We start from the raw sequence: 19,073 nt of genomic DNA on the forward strand, positions 1-19,073 counted from the left end.
TTTTCTTGAGTTTTGGTTTTAGTCGGATAATTTTTCTTCATTTCATAAGCTACATTGACTCTTTGAAATGATTTTGATGTGTAAATAAGTCGATTTATATTTATGGATAAAACCACCTTGATGAAGCTTGGAGAATTACTGTTTATATCTACACTTCAGCAGCAACAGCAAAATTTAATCTAAACAATATAAAGAAATTATTAATCAATGCCGATTTGTATTTTTTCAGATTATTTCTATTTTAAGATTAGATCTCATTATTTTTCTTCCACTTATTATTTACTGTAGAGTGTTGCTTGTTGTGCATCTTTTCACCTCATTTATATTCATAAATCTTTAAATTCGTTCATTAGTTATTTAGTTTTCTTTGCGGGTTGCCCTTTATTGCTAAATCAATGCTATGCGCATGCGCATAACCCGGATGGCGGACAGTTGAAGATGGCTTCGTCCATGAACGGTATGTTTCCAGGCCAGCAGCCGTCGGGTGCTCATCCCGTTGGGGGTCCTCCTGGACCGGCTCAGCCGAGCTTTCCCGGTACCGCTCCCCGGGTTCAGGGGAACAACACCCTGGTGGACGAACTGGAGGCTTCCTTCGAGGTAGGAGGGAAGAGGGCTACATTAGCTCTGTTGTTAGCATTAGCTGTTGCGGCTAACACACATACTCATTTATGAGCTAACTGTAGTTAAAATGTAGCATTTTCTATGAGTTTACCAGTTACAAACTGGAGCTTCAACTCGCCGTTTCACGGAACCATAATCGCAATTTTACGACAGCGTAATGGGACCATTGTAGATTGAAAGAAAAGGTAATATTCCGCAAAAATGAAATAAACAAAAAAAGCTTTTCTTGATCAAACTCAAAAAGAAAAGTTTGCAGATTTTTGAGTCAAAGTGGAAAATGTTTGACTTTTGAAACTCAGAAATTTCCCAAAATATATTTCTAGAAAAAAATGCTTGAAAAATTATATATATATATATATAATCATTTTATAATAAAAAAAAGTCCATTCTAAGTCTCTGATAGTTTCGCCCTTAAAGCTGCTCTGTTTATATTTCAGGCTTGTTTTTCATCGTTGGTAAGTCAGGACTATGTGAACGGTACGGATCAGGAGGAGATTCGAACCGGTCAGTCTGCTGCATTGTTATATTGGAATTGTTTGCACGTGGTAGTGTGTGTTTCAAAGCGTTCATGCTTATGTTGAAGGCGTGGACCAGTGCATCCAGAAGTTCCTGGATGTGGCTCGGCAGACTGAGTGCTTCTTCCTACAGAAGAGGCTTCAGCTCTCTGTGCAGAAACCAGAGCAGGTGTTGAAAGAGGTAAACATTTGAACCAAACTGACATTTATGGGTTGCTAATTCCTTGCCTTCAGTATACTGTGGCTTCTCTCCTCTCAAGTCCAGTTCTCTCTCTCCAGGACGTGTCGGACCTGCGTAATGAGCTGCAGAGGAAAGAACTGTTGGTTCAGAAGCATCTGGCCAAGCTGCACCACTGGCATCAGGTGTTGGAGGACGTTAGCGGTCAGCATCGTAAACCCACAGATCTACCCCCTCCGGGACCACTGGCCTTCCTGGAACAGGCCTCGGCTAGTCTGCCCCCAGCTCCTCTAAAACCCAGCTAAGACACCAAAGCGCATTCTGATCTGTAGGAAGCGCCCTGCAGCCCCGCTGTGAGCAGGAGGAGAGCCGCCATGCTGAAGGAGAAGCTGCATCAGGACGGATACATGCGTTTATGTTTGTAGACTGTATAGACGACTGTCGTTGGACCGATGTATATTTTTACTTTTACAAGTTTTTTTTCTAGTGTTTGTTGTAAATATTTTTGATATTTTTTTAATGTAAAAATAAAATAAACGAGTCTGATACTATTTTCTCATCTCATGACTTCAGATTATGACTAAGGATTTTCATTGGTCTGTAATTTGGTAAAATTATCAGTACAAACACTCAACATGTGCATGAATGTGATATTAAAGAGGCAGCATTATGTATTTTTCAGGCACATAGTGCCATTTTATAGCACAATCAAGTAACTGTTACCTTCAGCTGTTATAAAAACGATAAATATCAAATATCATGTAGAAATTTGACTTTATAATTGAACACCTACTGCTTTCAGGAAGTCATCATCATCATCTATTAACCCTTTAACAACGTTTTTACCAGCGTTTCACTGAGAAGTAGCCCAGCTGATGTGCACTTCCACCAGGTGTTTGCTAATTGCTGCTGGCTAGTCTGAAGGAGCTGAGTAGGGGAGTCACAGCGGAAGGCTTCTCAGTGAGGCGAAAGCTTGGAAACTGCAGCTCTGAGGAAGTACAGCTGAACGGTTGATGAAATGAATGGAGATGAAAGGATCAAAGCAACACTCCATGTATGTTTTTGATGAGAGAATAATAGTAACATGAGGTAAAGCTAAAAAAAAATGTTTCTTTACATAATACTTCCCATTAATGGACTTTTTTTCACTTGAATGATTAGAGTCTAACACAAAAACAGCAAGTTGGTGAACAAGTGTATGTTATACCTATACTTAGTGTTGGGTAAATCCCACAAATTGCAGAAACACTAAGTTTTGTTTTTTTTCCATCATCAAAGTCCTGCCATAAGAAGTCAATATCTGACCTCTGATCAGAAAACGTGGAGCTCGTTTGTTTAAACTGGTTGGCTTTGAGGGGCAGGGATGGATAAAGCAAGATAACATCAAATGTCTGGAGTGGTGAATATTTATGCAATCACTTATTTTCTGTTACATTCATTGTCATTTTGTAGAAACCAATTTGTACCATCACCCTAAAGGGATTTTTTTTGCACAAAAAAAAAGCTACAGTTTGTTGCTCACGATTGACTTGTACAAGCAACAAAAAAGTAAATAAATCCTGGGGGGTGAATACTTTTTTATACACACAATGTTTTTAAATTGTTGCAATTGCATAATTATCCCACCCTGAATTTTTTTTAAAAATGGATCAATAAAGCTCTAAATTAAGAATATTCATGTCTTGAGATCACATAGACATTTGATCAGAACATAATTTAAAATAAAAATTGTTGTCTACAAACAGCAGTTTAATTTCTCTCTCTTCTCCTTTATGAAGTGTGTTTGTGCAGTAGCATGATTTTGCTTTTTCTTCTTGTTGAACATTACATCAACCTGTCCATTGTGACTATGGAAGACAATTAGCCACTTGGCTAAGATCTCATATATTTTGCCTGTAAATGTCAATAATGTAAATTTTAAAAATTACACTTGAAACAATAAAAAATAAATAAATAAAATAATAAATTATTAGTGGTGGATGTAAAACAACAAAAGGACCATTTCTGTCGTCTACTGACATGAACAAAGCGCTAATCTGCTAAAAATGCAGGAACCGCCACTGGAAACCTCCCAGGATCAAAACAGCCTTATTGTGTAATGCAATAAAAAAAAACCTCTTAATATTATCAGCAAAGAAAACATCCTATTAACTATATTTAGATCTGTAGCTTAATGCAATTCATTTGCCATTCATTTGAAACCATTTTTATTCCATGTTTTTGCATTACATAATTTCAAAGAAAGGAAGGCAGTGCTCTCACTGTAATCTATTCAGTGTGTTCACACCAGAACAGACTTGTTCTGCTCGGCTTCACAGCTCCTGCTTGTTCCTCACAGATGGGTTCTGGGGAAAGAGCTCTCCCCCGAAACCAGGGTCTGTGCTCTTCACCAGACCCAAGATTTATATGGAAGTCATATTTTACAGTCAGGAGTTGTCTGTTTGGTTTTTATTTTTATTTTTGTCCACCATTTCATTTTACTACTACAACCTAAAGTGCACAGAAATGGCTTGTTAAGTATGTAGTGGTTTATTCTGTTGAAGGCATTACGTCACAACCCTACAAGTCCTGATTAGCAGATCAATTTTAGGAGATGGCAAAAAAATATAAGGTATGCATATCATAAATGGATTAGATACTCAAGGTTTGAAAAAGGATGCTAAATTTTTGTTACAGAAAATGAATTACACTTTGATTCAAATTTCAGCTCAAAGGGATAAACATATATTTTAAGTATTAACATCAAAGATTTATCATTTATTCATTTAAATTTTATTTAAAATATGTCAAGTTTGAACTGGCAAAATGTAGCTTGATATTTGCATGTAACTGTAGCTAATTAAAGTTGTACTTTTAGAGATTGAATTAGATAGGCAGTTATTGACGTTTAGGAAGACTGTAATGAGCATATGAAAAGCATATGACTTCAAATATTAACGTAAATCAAACACTTCCACTTCCACTAAATAGCTTAGCCAATAAAAAAAAAAAAAACTGAGCTTAAAAAATGATAGTTATTTCACCGTGACTTAATACGTTTACAATACTACTCACTACTCTGAACCTCTATTATTTATATATGTCATTTTACTTGTAGTTTGGAATTTTGAAAATGTGAAAAATATTGTTCTATGGCAAGACATTGGATCATATGATACCAACAGGACTTTCAGGTAACCGTAATAAAACCTTCCCATTACAGACATAAAAATGTCAATGTCCATTTTATTAATAAGAACATTTATCGGAACATTTTCACAGGCCGGGCCAATAAAAAATTTGGGGCGGCACAGTTAAACAAACAAACAAACAATGAACAAAGAGACTCACGCTGTGTGTGATGGAAAGCAAACATGCTGTTTGGATGCTTTGCTTCAAAGCTGGAGAAGCTTGTCAAAATTTATGTTAATAAAATGTATTAACGTATTCTGTGAGTTGAGAAAATACCCATCATCCACCTTCCTGAATTATATACATATATTTGACAAAAGTTATTTGTTTTCCCCCAGATAATTTTTTGGCAAAAATTATTTGGACCATTGGGAAGGTGAGTGTTAGAATGGCCTAGTCAAAGTCTAGATTTAAGTCCAAGTGAGGCTATGTGGAAATACTTGGAAACTGATGTGATAGATACTCTCCATCCAGTCTGAGTTTCTAATATTTAACAAACAATAATCCGCAAACATATTTGTCTTCAGGTGTGAAAATCTTAATATAAATGTAGCAATCTCTAACTATTTAAATTGTTGACTCAGGAAGAGCGCAGAATAAAAATAATGTGGTTCAGTCTCAGCAAAAATGCTCAAATGTTGTCTAAAACTGCAGCGCTGGAAGTGGAGTGGGATTATATGTGAAGACAGACTGCCATACCCGTCAGAGTTCACGCAGCCTCCTCCGATCAGTCTTCCACCGCTAGAGGGAGACAGCGCTTTCTTCTTGGACGCCTTGGCCGCTTAAAAGACCGTCTTTGCCGCCCTGTCCTTGTTTGTGCGTTTTAATCTGCTATTGGAAAATAACAGGTATCTTTCTCCGTCCCCCCTCCGGCTCCCAGAGACACCCAGGAAGGCACGGACACCTAAAATCAAGCCCGTCTGGTTCGGTGTGTGTGTGTGTGTGTATAGTAGGGAGGGGGGCGCTACCTTCCTGACCGAAGCACAAGAACAACTGCTGCCGCTGCTGGCCACGAGCCGCCGAGCTGAACCGAAACGTGTCCGCGGAGAGAGTCACCGCAGTGGGCTGGGTGTTGATGTGAGACAGGCTGCTTTAATGGGGCTTCTGTCAGCCCACCTGCCCGCCCTCTGAGCCCCGATTCATGCCTGGATTCAGACCCATAAAAGAGCCATCTGTGGATATGGAATGGTGCATTCTGCAGGGCCAAGTTTTCAGCCTCTGAAAAACACCGGAATCATGGACAGTCATCCGCTGTAAGTGTGCACGCGCGCGTGTGTGTGCATGTGTGTGTTGACATTTCCCAATGGCTGCTTGACGGATGGTGCCGCAGTAGCAGAGACCCTGGGCAACCGGTGAGGCAGTTGACTGAGCGGGGGAGAGTTTCTCCCGCAGCCTGGCGGTGCAAGGTTTGAATGATCCGGTGGATTCAGCAGCAGGAGGGGCAGGCTGCAGGATCCCGATCCGGGGATTTTGTTTGTTCTGTTTTTGTCCAAAGAGGACGAGCGTGGACTCACACAGCGGCGCGCGTGTGTGGGTGTGTTTGTGACAGAAAACAGGGGCGACATGATTTTGCCACGAGCGGCATAAATGATGTTGTGTTGGTACTTTTATTATGAAGGAGAGGCCGGAGGTGGGGAGATTTCTAAGATGCATCAACTACAACTGTTATCTGTCCAGCAGTTTTAGCGCCGTGTCTTTACTCTGCTGTATCAGTTTCCAAAGGGAGTCCCGGGGGCCATGTACGGCCCTCTGGATGATTTCGTTTGGCCCTTTGGGTCCGCTATTCAGGAATGGAGTAAATTTGCGATTAATTCGCTCTGCCCAACTTTTTTTCTCCCCCAAACATAAAAAGAAGAAAAAGTGCACAATAATCTCCAAAAAAGTTTGGGAGTTTTTTTTTCCCTGTCATTTAAAAAGCGACTTTGTAACTTTTGAATTAACAGTAATTTACAGATTCCTTTTATTACTCAATATATTATTAGCAAATGTCTTAAGATCAAAAGCTTAAGTTTTAGTGATTTAAGATTTAATTAATTGGAAATATGTATTTTTATTCTCCATTACACTTCTTGTGTTTTTACAGTTTAGTGATGTCAGCCGGTCCGCCATCTTGTTTGACAGGAGTGTTTTACAGCTTCATCATATACATACTTAATCTTTTCACACATCAGCATCCAGTAATTAACAGCAGCAGGATTTGGAAATGATTGTACAAGCAATTGAATCTGCCTGGAAAAATAACTCGCATGCCAGATCTAGATAACTCTAGAATATTTTTTTTCTAATTAAAACAACTTTTTATCCTAAGTTTAAGACATTCTGGTAAAATTGTATCTTTGTTATGCTAATTTTATGACAAAATTCTTATAATTAAGCAAAAGTTCTTGTAGAAGGACTGATTAAAATGAAAGCCACTATTTGAAAATATTTTCTGGCAATTGTAACTTAGCTTTTTTTTTTATAAAGCAAAGTAAAAATTAAAATGAGATCTAGAAAGAAAAGATTTTATTTTTAAGCATTAAGCCAGCTGTACTTTGGAGCATGAATAAGATTTACACACCAAATTTGAGATTTGATGCTCTAATAGTTAATTTTGTGGGTTGAAAAAACACAAAAGTTAGGAAATGGTCCAGTTAAAACCTGAAGAAATATTTAAACCTGAGTTAAAAAGCTGTGATATTTATACTGTCCTTCCTCCATGCAGAAAGAATCCAGGTGGTGAAATCAGTGCCAGGCGCTGGATGATTCTTTAAAGTGCGGTAGTGAAAATCTGGGCACCGATGTTGTTCCGTCAGTGTTTTTCAGCAACCGTTTTTAGAAGTTGCCGGCCTGAACATGTTGCTTTATTTTAGATGTCTGGGGAAGTTGGTGGTGTTGAATCTATAGCTGTGAGAAGAGAAATATCAGAAATGAAATCAACAGCTCCATACTGTAGCCATGACAACATTATGTTGTACCCATAGGAATAGTCAGAAATGTTTGAGTTCAGGTGTCGAGTCGTAAATACACTCACCATCAACAGCCATAGAGGTATTCATTTAGAAGTTTTTGTCATGTATTTAGTTTTTTTTTTGCAGAGTTTAACATCCAACTTGACTGCTGTTTCCTAAAAACTTCAATGAAAAACATCTGGACTTGTTCTCTTGTTGACCAACAAAGATTTACAGGAAATGAGAGGAAGACGTCCAGCTGCCTGTCATTAAAGCACTTCTGATTGTCTTTTCCTGCTTAACTGAGAATCTCCACCAACATATTGACCTTTTAACTAGAGTTTAAAGGTCAATAAATCGACCAGCCGATAAAGCACCCCTACTGTTCTTCAGTTTGGGAGATCAGCCGATCTTATCCACCGATCTTATCTACCTCGGCAAAGGTTTAAAAATCAACCACTGTCCTCTTTTTCTATTTCAGACAACAAAAACCCTGTCAAAGAAGGTCGAGCTTTTTAAAGATTGACAATCAGTGATTGGTCAGAAAGCTGCTATTGGCGCTCCCCTCTTTTTAACTGATGTTTAAAAACAATAATTTGATGCTCACATTTCTATATCTTAGTGATGTTGAGGGATTTGTCTAATCAAGGCTGTGGTAATCACAACACACACTGAGTGTGAAGAACTAAAACATTGTTATAGATGATTGAATGGTTAAGGATGATTAATTTAAATCTTGCCGTATAGAGATTTAAAGTAAATTTTAACTTTTGACTGTGGAGCTCAATAGTTCTGAAGGCGTAAAACCTGCACAGATTTTTGGTTGTTAGGCCTGTCGCAATTAAACAAGTAATTACATGATAAATTAAAACAGACTTAATAACTTCCATTTGCATGATTTATTATTTTTCTCTTTTCTCTTGTTCTACCAAAAACTGGATGGCAGAAGTCTTCAGTCTGGTGCTTTGGTCTCGGTTAGCCTTTTTTTTTTTTTTTTTTTTTTTTTTACTATAATTTTGTTTACAGAGACTTCATAATTAATTTTATTTGTTATTTTCTGTTGTTTTATTTCTTTATTTTGGATATTTAGAATGTCTTTCAGTTCCAGTATTAAATGTTCCTTGGATTTTAAAGTTGATTGATCTTTGAGAATGTCTTCTTGTATTTATTTGCGGTTGCATTTGTATTACTTGAAAGTGGCCTAAAAACAACAATATTATCGTTTATTGCAATAACTTCTGGAATAATTTCTCATTATCATAATAGGACTCATTTCCACGCCTGCTTTGATGCCTGTGTGTATTTATGTTCCGTATTAATGTGTGTGTGTGTGTTTCCTGTCAGGTGTACTAGGCTGTGTCCACACTCTCTGGATAAAGAGGATGGAGTGGAGAGGCAGGGCCCCGTCACCCTGAACCCTCGGCACATGAGGAAGGCCTTTAAGGTCATGAACGAGCTGCGCAGGTGATTTGTCCCCTCTGCCGGGTTGTTTGTCCTCCTCCGCTGTCGGTGTAACCTGCAACCTGTTTCCCGCTTCATCTCCTCTGTGCAGCCAGAGCCTGTTGTGTGATGTGACTATAGTTGCAGAGGATGTAGAGATTGCTGCTCACAGGGTGGTTCTGGCTGCCGGGAGCCCTTATTTCCACGCCATGTTTACAGGTACGGAGCGTCCTCTGTCCCCGCCGCGCTTCAGTCAGGGTTGGACGATACGGCAAAAAAAAATAAAACATGTTACGATGTCAGGGATTCATATCAGTCCATATAGATAATTTGTAGCATCCAGTCAATGGTTAAATAATAATTTGTTCAAACCGCTCATATCATTCATCAAGCTAGTCACGAGAGTAAATAATATTACAATTTTCTACGCCATCCGTTCTCGTACCTATCCTGCTACAGCACAGTTCCTTTAATTCATCCTAGCAATAGCACATTTTTTAATAAAAAAATCAATATTCTCACATTTTTAATTTCAATCCCAGTTACTTCCTTATTCCCTTATTGACTGAAGCTGAAATGGAGTTGCTTTTGATCCTTTTTTCTGTTTTGCTGTCAACCTTTTTTGCTCATTTCGATGAACTGCATTCTGTTAACAAGAAAATTACCAAAATAAAACCTTACAGGCTTAACAGTAATTACAATGTCCTAACTTTACTCAGTTAACCTTTATATAGTTATTGGTTAGGTTTTTTTTGTTTTAAATGTCTGAAATGCAGACATACTGGTGACCTTTCCTGTTTTATCCACAGTTTTGAATTTCATGCCATTGATTTGTATTGTTAAGCAGTTATGAGGCTCAGTGGAGAAACCTGAAACTGCTGCTGTGCAAGTCACTCAGCAGGTTGTTGCTAGGTAACCAAAGAGTGTGTGAGTTGGTTGATTCTAGCCACCTTGCTTAGCACTCTTGTGAGAGGTTGAGCAGCTAAGGCACGGCATTCTGCCTACATTCCCCAGAATGCCGTGCGGTTCTTGATCACAGTTCAGTGAATTTGTATATATTAAATATTTTAACAGACATATTATCTACTAATATTGCTCACGTGTTTATTGTAATATATATTGATATTGATTTATTGTCCAGCCATAATTTCAGTTTTTGTCTACTTTTGTCTACTGTGTTTGTCACTAACTGAATCGTGACGTTTTTAAACGCCGCGGACAGGAGAGATGACGGAGAGCAGAGCGAAACGAGTGAGGATAAAGGAGATGGGCGGCTGGACTCTGGGCCTGCTGGTGGACTACATCTACACTGCAGAGATTCAGGTCACCGAGGACAACGTCCAGGTAACCAAGCACTCCGTGGTAAGATACTGACAGCGACATGTAAATGTATTCATACCTCTTAAACTTCTTCACATCACAACCAGCGTATTTTTCAGAAATGTTTGAGTTCAGGTGTCATTCAGATCACCTCCCTTCACCGGTTTGCTTGGCCCCCTGCTCAGGTCTATGCTAAACCGTAACCATGACAGCTGCTGTCTTTCTCTTGGCCACTCTTTGTGTTTGCGCCCACCAGGCTCTGCTGCCTGCAGCGGGACTGCTGCAGCTCAGCGAGGTGAAGAAGGCCTGCTGTGAGTTCCTGGGCTCCCAGCTCCACCCGTCCAACTGCCTGGGGATCAGAGCCTTCGCCGACCTACATGCCTGCTCACAGCTTCTGTCTCTGGCTAACAGCTATGCAGGTTTGTGTCCTCAGACTGTGGCAACGCTTCCCACCGCTTCATTAAGTGCAGTTTGCATTTGTTCGGGACTATCTAGGACGGGGGGGCGGACGAGACAGAATGAGGACAGGTGTAATTAATGGAGATGCTGTTGAAAACTTCTGTTGGTGCCTGAGAAGTAGTACCAACACATTATGTCTGTGCTGACAGAGCATAATTTCACGGAGGTGGTGGGGAGTGAGGAGTTTCTGAACCTGGGCATGGAGCAGGTGTCCAGCCTGATCGCCAGTGACAAGCTCACCATCCCGTCAGAGGAGAAGGTGCACGCCCCCACCGGCCCGCGTGCTTGATTCAGCAGACACACACACTTCAGCCTTATGCATGTCTGTGTTTCTGCAAAGGTGTTTGAAGCAGTGATCGCTTGGGTCAACCATGACAAAGATGTCCGACAGGAACACCTGGCCCACCTGATGGAGCATGTCCGTCTGCCGCTGCTCTCCAGAGAATACCTGGTGCAGGTACGCCCAACCTATCTGCTTTTTGTTCATCGGACAAAAAATCTACATTATCTCACCAAAGAAGATCACTTCTTATTGAGCCACGAGATTTGAAACTTTTACTCCATCAAAGGGGTCAGTATCATGTTTACTTTTTTGAGCATTACATGATATTATAATGTTATTCCCTCAAAAAAACAATTCTTGGGCATTGCTTTGATTCTTTCATGCATGTTTGAGAAATCCTTTAATCTCCGTGGCAACCATTCAGCTGTGGAATCTACCACCACCTTTCAATGGAGCTCCTCCTCTAAAACTGAACCCGTGAGGAGGTTCAGTTTTTGAACAGTTTGAGGTGGAAGCAGTTCCCAAGCTTCCACCTCACAGGAAGCTTGGAAATGTCTAGTGAAATTCCTCCAGACTAGCCAGCGACATTTAGCAAACACCTGGTGGAACTGCACATCTGCTGAGCTTATATTAGCTACTTCTTAGTGAAATGCTGGTTAAAGATATTATAAAAGGGTTCATTTCTTGTATTGTTTATAAACAATACAATCCATTTTTTTTTGTTATAATTTTTTTTATAGTGAACTGGAGTGACTGTATCTAGAAGCTTGACTCGCCTCAGCATGAGTGATTCTTAAAAGTGAAGCGTACGCCGTGATTTACTGTCTAATTCATCTTTTAAAGTCTGGCCTCTTGGGGTGGTAATGTCCTTTCAGAAAAATAAAATGGGTTGAGATGGTGGTGAACAGTGATGCATCAGATGAAATTGCAGCAGATGAATGCTGATTCTACCTCATTGATCTTAGTATAAAACTGCTGTTGGAAGCTAGCAGATCTAAACACATAAACATGGATACTTCTGAGACGTGACAGAAGTTAATTACAGATTTGTTTGTTGTAAAAACCCCCAAAAAGGACAAACACAATTTTTGCTTTTAAATGCCTTTCATCAAATTGTATAGTGGGAGTAAACAATCCCTTTTTATACCAGATCAATAAAATTAACATTGTTTGCTATAGGTGTAAAAACACATACTGTTGTCTATATTATGCAAAGTTTACATTTAATAAGTCATTGCCGAACATTTCATTAATTATGCAAAAGAATTCAGTTGAAATGGATAAAATGATTTATTTAAAACCTGAGAGAACATGCAGTCTAATAGAAACTGTATCTGAAATGACTGGAAGCATCCAACTGTGGTGAATAAAACACCTTGACACTAACAAGCAGAGCAAGAAGCTCTCAGTCGACGTCCCAGCTGATTCAGCAGCTGAGTTCTGTCAGAGATGAACACAGATGGTCACGACTCAACTGTTCCAAAGGTTTGTTTCTGACTGAGTGCGAGATGATTATTCATGCTTTAGTCTCGTCTTATATAGACTCTTCTAATAATCCTTTTACCTATTCATTAGGAACAAGTTGGCCTGTTTCCAGGCAGAACTCTTTACACCTGCTTTGGACTGTTTGGTACATCTTGGCATGAATTGTAACATTTCCAGTCCTTCTTTTCAGAAGTAAAGCTGTCTTGCTCCAGTCTTTGAGTCTGAACAGTGACAGTTTGTCTGGTCAGAGGGTAAATTAGTAGCACAGACTCATGTGGCGCGACAGCCGACCATAACACATCAATTCAGTCTTTGACTGCTGGACATTATGCTGAAACCAGTTTATAAGACATTCAGTTAGACTTAGATTTATGTTATTGTCATTGCACAAAGACACAACAGTGAATTTGACAGTGACATGTCACAGAAAAAAATCACTGAAAAACTATAAATATTACTATTTATACATACAGACAGACATATATATACATATGCATACATACAAGTTACTGGTGCAGGCAACTTAAATTAGTAAACTGAGTTTTGAGATTTTATAATTTCATGTTTTCATTTAGACTTTAATAGTGTTTTTATCTTCTATGGCTTGTTTTAGATGTATCAGAATTATTTCTCTTTGTTGTGAAGCACTTTGTGACTTATAATTGTGAAATGATTTATAAAATAAGATGATATTTACTGTAAAATTGGAAATTTGACATGAACTGCGAAGTTACTGAAGTAATAACCTAAACATCCCTCCTTAAATCCTGGAATAAATGGTATTACTTATTAGCTGCTAAAACACGTTAGACAATTAATAATTAATATCCAGGATTCCAAAAGTCTTGAAAATCCTGTAGAGTTTAACAGGCCAGGTCAGTTCAGTGTTGCCTTCACAGAGATGTTTGAATTCAAATAAAAATGATTGATCCCAAAGGAAAATTAAATGGTGTTGTAAATCATAGAAAAGGGCCAAGACGTCACCCTTGAAGTACGCCACCCCTAAGCCAAGCCACTGAGATTATACAGCAGCTAAGTAACGGCAAGTCTCCTGATAATTTAAATGCCTGACCTCAACAAAAACTTCAATCATTGTAGACATTGAAGAGAGTGCAATGATCAGTACTATCTGAGCTGATTCCGCTGTAGTGGACGAGTATTTGCACATGTTAGACATTTTATATTGTATGTTTGTTCTACAGTTTTTGTCTCTAGTAATAAAATGTTTGCTCAATTTAAATCAAGAGTTTGTGTCGATGTAAATGTCCAATACCAAGAACGTTTGCTTCGGCTTTCTTCGAGCTTGTCCTTGTGGTTACCAGAACCTGGCTAGTTCCATTTTCTGATTGGTTCCTGTTTGGCCATCAGCGTGTCGAGGAAGAGTTCTTGATAAAGAATAGCAGTGCCTGCAAAGACTACCTGATCGAGGCGATGAAGTACCACCTGTTGCCAGCCGACCAGCGAGCTCTGATGAAGACCGCTCGAACCCGGATGAGAACGCCGGTCTCCTGCCCTAAGGTACAGATAGTCACCACCCAGAGCCTTCCCTTCAGAAGAGCTGAGATGTTCCAAGTGTTTCAAACACTATTTTAAGTGCAGTGTGGCTTCTCTTGCATGTAGGTGATGGTGGTGGTTGGAGGTCAGGCGCCGAAGGCCATCCGAAGTGTTGAGTGTTTCGACTTTGAGGAGCAGCGATGGTACCAAGTGGCTGAACTTCCTACTAGAAGATGCAGAGCAGGTAGGAAAACCTGAACTGCTAAAACTGCCTTGTGATAGTATTCTCGCTCCATGAACTTTTTCCATGCCACTAACCTGAAAATGTTTAGCTCAGATTTTATTTCGAAGAGCAACTCAAAGTAGTGCTTAATTATAGAAAAGTGGAAGAAAAACTATGGAGTGTTTGTAATAGTTTCTCCCTCGAGAGCTGTGGACCTTGATTTGGTGATTGAACTGGGCCAAATGTGAAATCCCTTCTAGGGGAGTGAATATGTTTGCATTGCTCTGAATAAAGTGCTGTGTACTCTGAAGATGGTGAAAAGCTGTGTCACCAGAGTACGCATAGACCAGCCTAAGGCTTCCTCTATGATTTACAGAAACCTCCAAGCGAACACCAGTAAATAACTACCGGTACTTGGCGTTAAATTCACTGGTGTGTGTTGGGTCTGCAGGTGTGGTGTACATGGGGGGGTCTGTGTATGCTGTGGGTGGTTTCAACGGCTCTTTGCGAGTGCGGACGGTGGACTGCTACGAACCGGTGATGGACCGCTGGACGAGCGTGAGCAGCATGCAGGACCGCAGGTCGACGCTCGGCGCCGCTGTGCTCAACGGACTCCTGTATGCCGTAGGCGGCTTCGACGGCAGCAGAGGTACCGCTTCCTCCTTCTCTGGTTGAAACCTGATGAGACGTGTTTGTGAAGCGATGGATGACGGACGGTTTTTCCTCTGACTGGTTCATTCTCTGTGACTGCAGGTCTTTCCACAGTTGAGGCCTACAACGCCAAGACTGACGAGTGGTTCCACGTGTTGCCCATGAGCACCCGGCGCAGCAGCGTAGGAGTCGGTGTTGTCAACGGTGATTGCAGCCCTGATTTTAATTTGAAGGTTGACAAATAGGTGGTACAAACAGCGCATGAAATAACAAATATTTAGCCGGTTTCATTGAACCCCGCGAGCTTTTTACCGCTGTCCGGCGGAGTTCGCTTTTTGGAGTTTTTTTTTTTTTGTCCTCCTCGCTGTCCGAGAGTGACACCTGCCACGCTCCTCCTTAGCACCACACTAAGACCGCTGTAGATTTACAGGTAAACCACTTTAAATACCATTAGTTGTTCAATTTGAAATGATTTCCGATGCTTCCAGGGATCCTGTACGCTGTGGGAGGTTATGATGGAGCTACCAGGCAGTGCTTGAGTACAGTGGAAGCTTATAATCCTAAAAGCAACGCGTGGAGCTACATAGCGGAGATGGGCACGAGACGCAGTGGAGCAGGTGTGTGATTGTGTCATCAAATGTGAGTTTAAATTTTGTTAAAGGGTTAGTATTATGTATTACAAAATTAACGTTTGTTAAGCTTTACATCATGTTACAATGTTATTTCGTCATCAAAAACATGCCGTGTCACCTTGATTCTTTCATGCATGTTTGAAAAATTTGTTTAACTTGCCATGGAAACCACTCAGCTGTTTAAGTGGACTGATAGAGCTGCAATAAACAATAAAATAAAAACAAATAAAACTCAGTCAGTGAGTTCATGACTCCATGCCGTCTGCAGGGTTTTCTTAGAAATATATAGCTACTTTTTCCAACTACTTGGCTTAATTAATTGAGGGCACTGTATTGTTTGATAACTAGGATCAATTGGAATATTTGTATGATTGAATTGAAGTTTTTTTTTTTTTTTTTAAGTGCCTTGAGACGATATTTGTTGTGATTTGGTGCAATGCAAATAAAATGTAATTTAATTCCGCCACAGGTAATTGGCTAGTTTGTGCAAGTAACAACTCTCTTTGGTGTTGAAGTTCTTACTGAGGGAAGAAGACTGATAGTTTGGTGGTTTATCTATTTCAGACGTGTCTAAAATATAAGAAACTACTAGAAAAACTCTTAAAAAAAAGGCACACTACTAATGTTGACATCTCTAATCCTGTTTATTGGTAAAATCAGATACTCAAAAGTTGTGTTACTGCAACACAATTGACCAGATAATCTGCATCTGATCCTGTACGGTGCTTTTCCCAGGTGTGGGTGTGTTAAAAGGTTTGCTGTATGCTGTGGGGGGGCATGACGGTCCGTTGGTGAGGAAGAGCTGTGAAGTTTACGATCCAGCCACCAACAGCTGGAGGCAGGTAGCCGACATGAACATGTGTCGACGGAACGCAGGTGAGTCAGGAGGATTCCCACCTGGACGCATCAGATGCTGGATTTTTCCACTGGTGGATGTTTGTCTCCGTGTGTCTGTGCTTTCAGGAGTGTGTGCTGTAAACAACCTGCTGTACGTGGTGGGAGGCGACGACGGCAGCTGCAACTTGGCCTCGGTGGAGTTCTACAATCCAACCACTGACAAGTGGATGCTATTGCCAGCCTGCATGAGCACAGGCCGCAGTTATGCAGGTCAGAGAAGCACGTCGAGTCACAGACACAATGTGACTTTTCCCAAGTTTTTTTAAACCCTTTTTTTTTTATATAAAAATATTTGAAATGTGAATTATTGGGTTCATACTGTGAAAACCACATTGTGCTGCAATTAAAGCTGCAGATATTTTAGAATATGTCACCTTCCAGATGTTTGCTGTGCTTTGGACTGAAACACATTTTACTTTCTTCTACAAGAGCGTTCGGCATGTCCACTATCGACTTAAAGTTTTATCACAAAATTTTGTAGTACTATTATTATAATGATAAAAAATGACAATAAGAACTATTTTTTTTTAGGTATGTTTGTGACGATCATAACTCCTTTAGTAAACCTGTCACATAAAGACAGTAACTGCATTAATCATATTTATTGATAGTTATTGATATGCCTTTATTGAAGAAACAGTGGAGGAAAAAAAGCAAAACTAACAATTTCGACAATCTGGACAGTTTTAGGGGTTTTTAAACTTCATCAATTGTAATTTATCGCGACAAGGATAAATCAAAATTGTATTGTGATAAATTTATCACAATAAATGATAAACGATACAACAAATGCCCAACCCTATGTCTTCCATCCTTTGCTCAAAAGAGTGGTGACAATAGCAGGCAAATTAACATTCCTTAGTATTGTGTAGAATACTGCCCCTTGTGTCAGCTTCTTAAAGAGGCAGAGAGGCAAGGCATTAAATTAAGTAAAATTACTTTTTAGTCATATTTGATATGTACAGCGGTTTTAGAACAACTGAAGGTAATATAAGTACTTAATTGTGCTACATAATTGCAGTAGGAACCTGGAAACCCCTTACATGTTGTTGCTTCTCTGATAAATCCTAAATATTTAGCAGAGTTGGCTCTAGTTTTGAAATGTTCCCATGTTATGTACAGCTTTCTGAACATCTACAGGGCTTTGTGCATTTCGTGTGATATGACCAATGTGTGAGACATGGCAGGAGTAATGCAGCTCCGCTTCCTCCGTGTTGCAGGTGTGACGGTGATCGACAAGCCCTTATGACTGCTCCTGACTCCTGCCTGTGATTAAAAAGTGGAAATGCGTTCTGCTGAACACCGATCTTGGATCTGTCTTCGATGCCAATGCGGAGATAGGCAGCATTAGCACAGCCACCGACGAAGATGTTGATGCTGGGAATGATGAAGGTTCTTGCACTTACATTGGGAGGCGCCGCAGCGGACAAGGGGCGTCGAACCTGCGTTTATTTTGGTTCCCAGCGGGACTGTGGCAGCGGAGGATACAGTCGGGTTGGAAGCACCACCTGGATCACTGCAGTGCCATTGAAACGCTACTGATATGAAGCTGCTATGACTGCAAAGTTACTTTAACACTAGTTAATTTTAACACAAACCAGATACGAGAGAGAGAGCGAGAGAGAGACCACCCGTCAGATCTGTGGCAGAGCGAAGGAGAGGAGGAGCAGTTCTGTTTTTATTCCTCCGGAGAGGAAGCTGGTGTGCTTGCGTATTAAGGTGCTCCATTGCTCGCACATGTAAGCATGTTTTTGTTTGCATCAGAGAGTCTGTGCGGTGAGGCCTTTTTTTCGACGCTGCATGAACACACTTTGTCTGACTTCTTGGCTATCCCAGTGTTGCAGCGAGGCCCGGATGAGTGCCTGAATGTCAGAGTCCTCCATGTTTGTTTTGTAGCTTCGGTACTGGAACCAGGACAGCCGCTATTCTGAGATAAACAAATCATGACTTTAGGATGGTGTATTAGCTAGTGTTGAGGCAGAATAACAGAATGTTAAAAAGCACTTGAGAACATGATTATGTACATTTTTTTGTTGAAATAGGAGACTTTAATTTTGTCAGGAAGAGAGAGAGTGGAGTCTTGTTAACTAGCGGCCATATTTGCCGTGGTTAGAAACACTAATGAAAGCAACAGCAGACTGAACTCAATGCATGGACTCTGTCTCTAACCTGTTCGCCAGTTTCCTCCTTTCCTTTGGTGTAATGACGTTTATAACTACTGCACACCCTGACGTAATATGAATGTGCCAATTTTAATGTCTCCTCTTTTCTGTCTCTTTTTATGGCTCCGTGTTTCTGATCTCTTCTCTCTTTCTGGAAAGTGACCAAACCTCCTCCTGAGTTTCTCTCTCTTCTGTCTCTTTCATTTCTTGCTATTGTCAGAGTCGCTCTGAAAAAGTGAAAGTGGTATCGCTGTTTCTCGTCAGTGTATTGATGAATGTCATGTAGGCTTATAACTCTGAAAATGTTTTATTACATGTTTTATATTATCATTAATAAATATGCTTCTTGTATTTAAAGCTGTGAAATGCTAATAATCTGTTTTTAAAACTTTGCCATATCAGTAAAACATTTAAATTACATGTGCCATGTGTGATTCTTGTGAGTTTGCTTGTTGTGAATTTGCGTTGTTTCTACTGGTAATCCGGTTTTAATTACATTTCCTGTGCAAAATCAAAAAAAAAAAAAAAGAAATTAATATGTACATGTAATTTAAGAGTACTTAGTATGTACAATTGTACTTAAAAACGTATGGTGGTAAACAATTCTTCCTT

General features: G+C 39.9%; 2 protein-coding genes across 5 annotated transcripts; both read left to right on the plus strand.

Moving 5' to 3' along the window:
• The first annotated feature begins 398 nt into the window (after positions 1-398).
• Positions 399-2,149, plus strand: med28 (mediator complex subunit 28). Its single transcript, XM_044115754.1, has 4 exons — positions 399-597; positions 1,059-1,125; positions 1,205-1,317; positions 1,416-2,149. Exons 1-4 carry the CDS (start codon positions 439-441, stop codon positions 1,617-1,619), a joined length of 543 nt encoding a protein of 180 aa, XP_043971689.1. The 5' UTR covers positions 399-438; the 3' UTR covers positions 1,620-2,149.
• A 3,181-nt stretch (positions 2,150-5,330) lies between these two features.
• On the plus strand, positions 5,331-18,881 carry klhl2 (kelch-like family member 2). Of its 4 annotated transcripts, none has more exons than XM_044115752.1 (15): positions 5,331-5,413; positions 8,760-8,879; positions 8,968-9,074; positions 10,078-10,217; positions 10,432-10,594; positions 10,784-10,893; positions 10,975-11,091; positions 13,771-13,920; positions 14,023-14,140; positions 14,571-14,768; positions 14,873-14,974; positions 15,259-15,387; positions 16,138-16,278; positions 16,366-16,509; positions 17,520-18,881. In XM_044115752.1, exons 2-15 carry the CDS (start codon positions 8,842-8,844, stop codon positions 17,546-17,548), a joined length of 1,686 nt encoding a protein of 561 aa, XP_043971687.1. In that variant the 5' UTR covers positions 5,331-5,413; positions 8,760-8,841; the 3' UTR covers positions 17,549-18,881. The 4 variants fall into 4 exon arrangements, with proteins under 4 accessions (XP_043971687.1, XP_043971684.1, XP_043971685.1 ...); XM_044115749.1 differs by lacking the exon at positions 5,331-5,413 and adding an exon at positions 5,602-5,738; XM_044115750.1 differs by lacking the exon at positions 5,331-5,413 and adding an exon at positions 5,602-5,738 and having other exon boundaries at positions 10,078-10,199.
• Positions 18,882-19,073: the final 192 nt, after the last annotated feature.

This window comes from Gambusia affinis, linkage group LG04, assembly GCF_019740435.1.
Source record: "Gambusia affinis linkage group LG04, SWU_Gaff_1.0, whole genome shotgun sequence".
Lineage (NCBI taxonomy): Eukaryota > Metazoa > Chordata > Actinopteri > Cyprinodontiformes > Poeciliidae > Gambusia > Gambusia affinis.

Bases quoted from the DNA above. Each gene is read 5' to 3' on its own strand.
- med28 (XM_044115754.1), top strand. From the start codon at position 439: ATGGCTTCGTCCATGAACGGTATGTTTCCAGGCCAGCAGCCGTCGGGT. The intron at 598-1,058 runs GTAGGAGGGAAG...TTTATATTTCAG, and splicing joins AACTGGAGGCTTCCTTCGAG to GCTTGTTTTTCATCGTTGGT. The intron at 1,318-1,415 runs GTAAACATTTGA...CTCTCTCTCCAG, and splicing joins CAGAGCAGGTGTTGAAAGAG to GACGTGTCGGACCTGCGTAA.
- klhl2 (XM_044115749.1), top strand. From the start codon at position 5,671: ATGGTGCATTCTGCAGGGCCAAGTTTTCAGCCTCTGAAAAACACCGGA. The intron at 14,141-14,570 runs GTAGGAAAACCT...TTGGGTCTGCAG, and splicing joins TACTAGAAGATGCAGAGCAG to GTGTGGTGTACATGGGGGGG. The intron at 16,510-17,519 runs GTCAGAGAAGCA...TCCGTGTTGCAG, and splicing joins CACAGGCCGCAGTTATGCAG to GTGTGACGGTGATCGACAAG.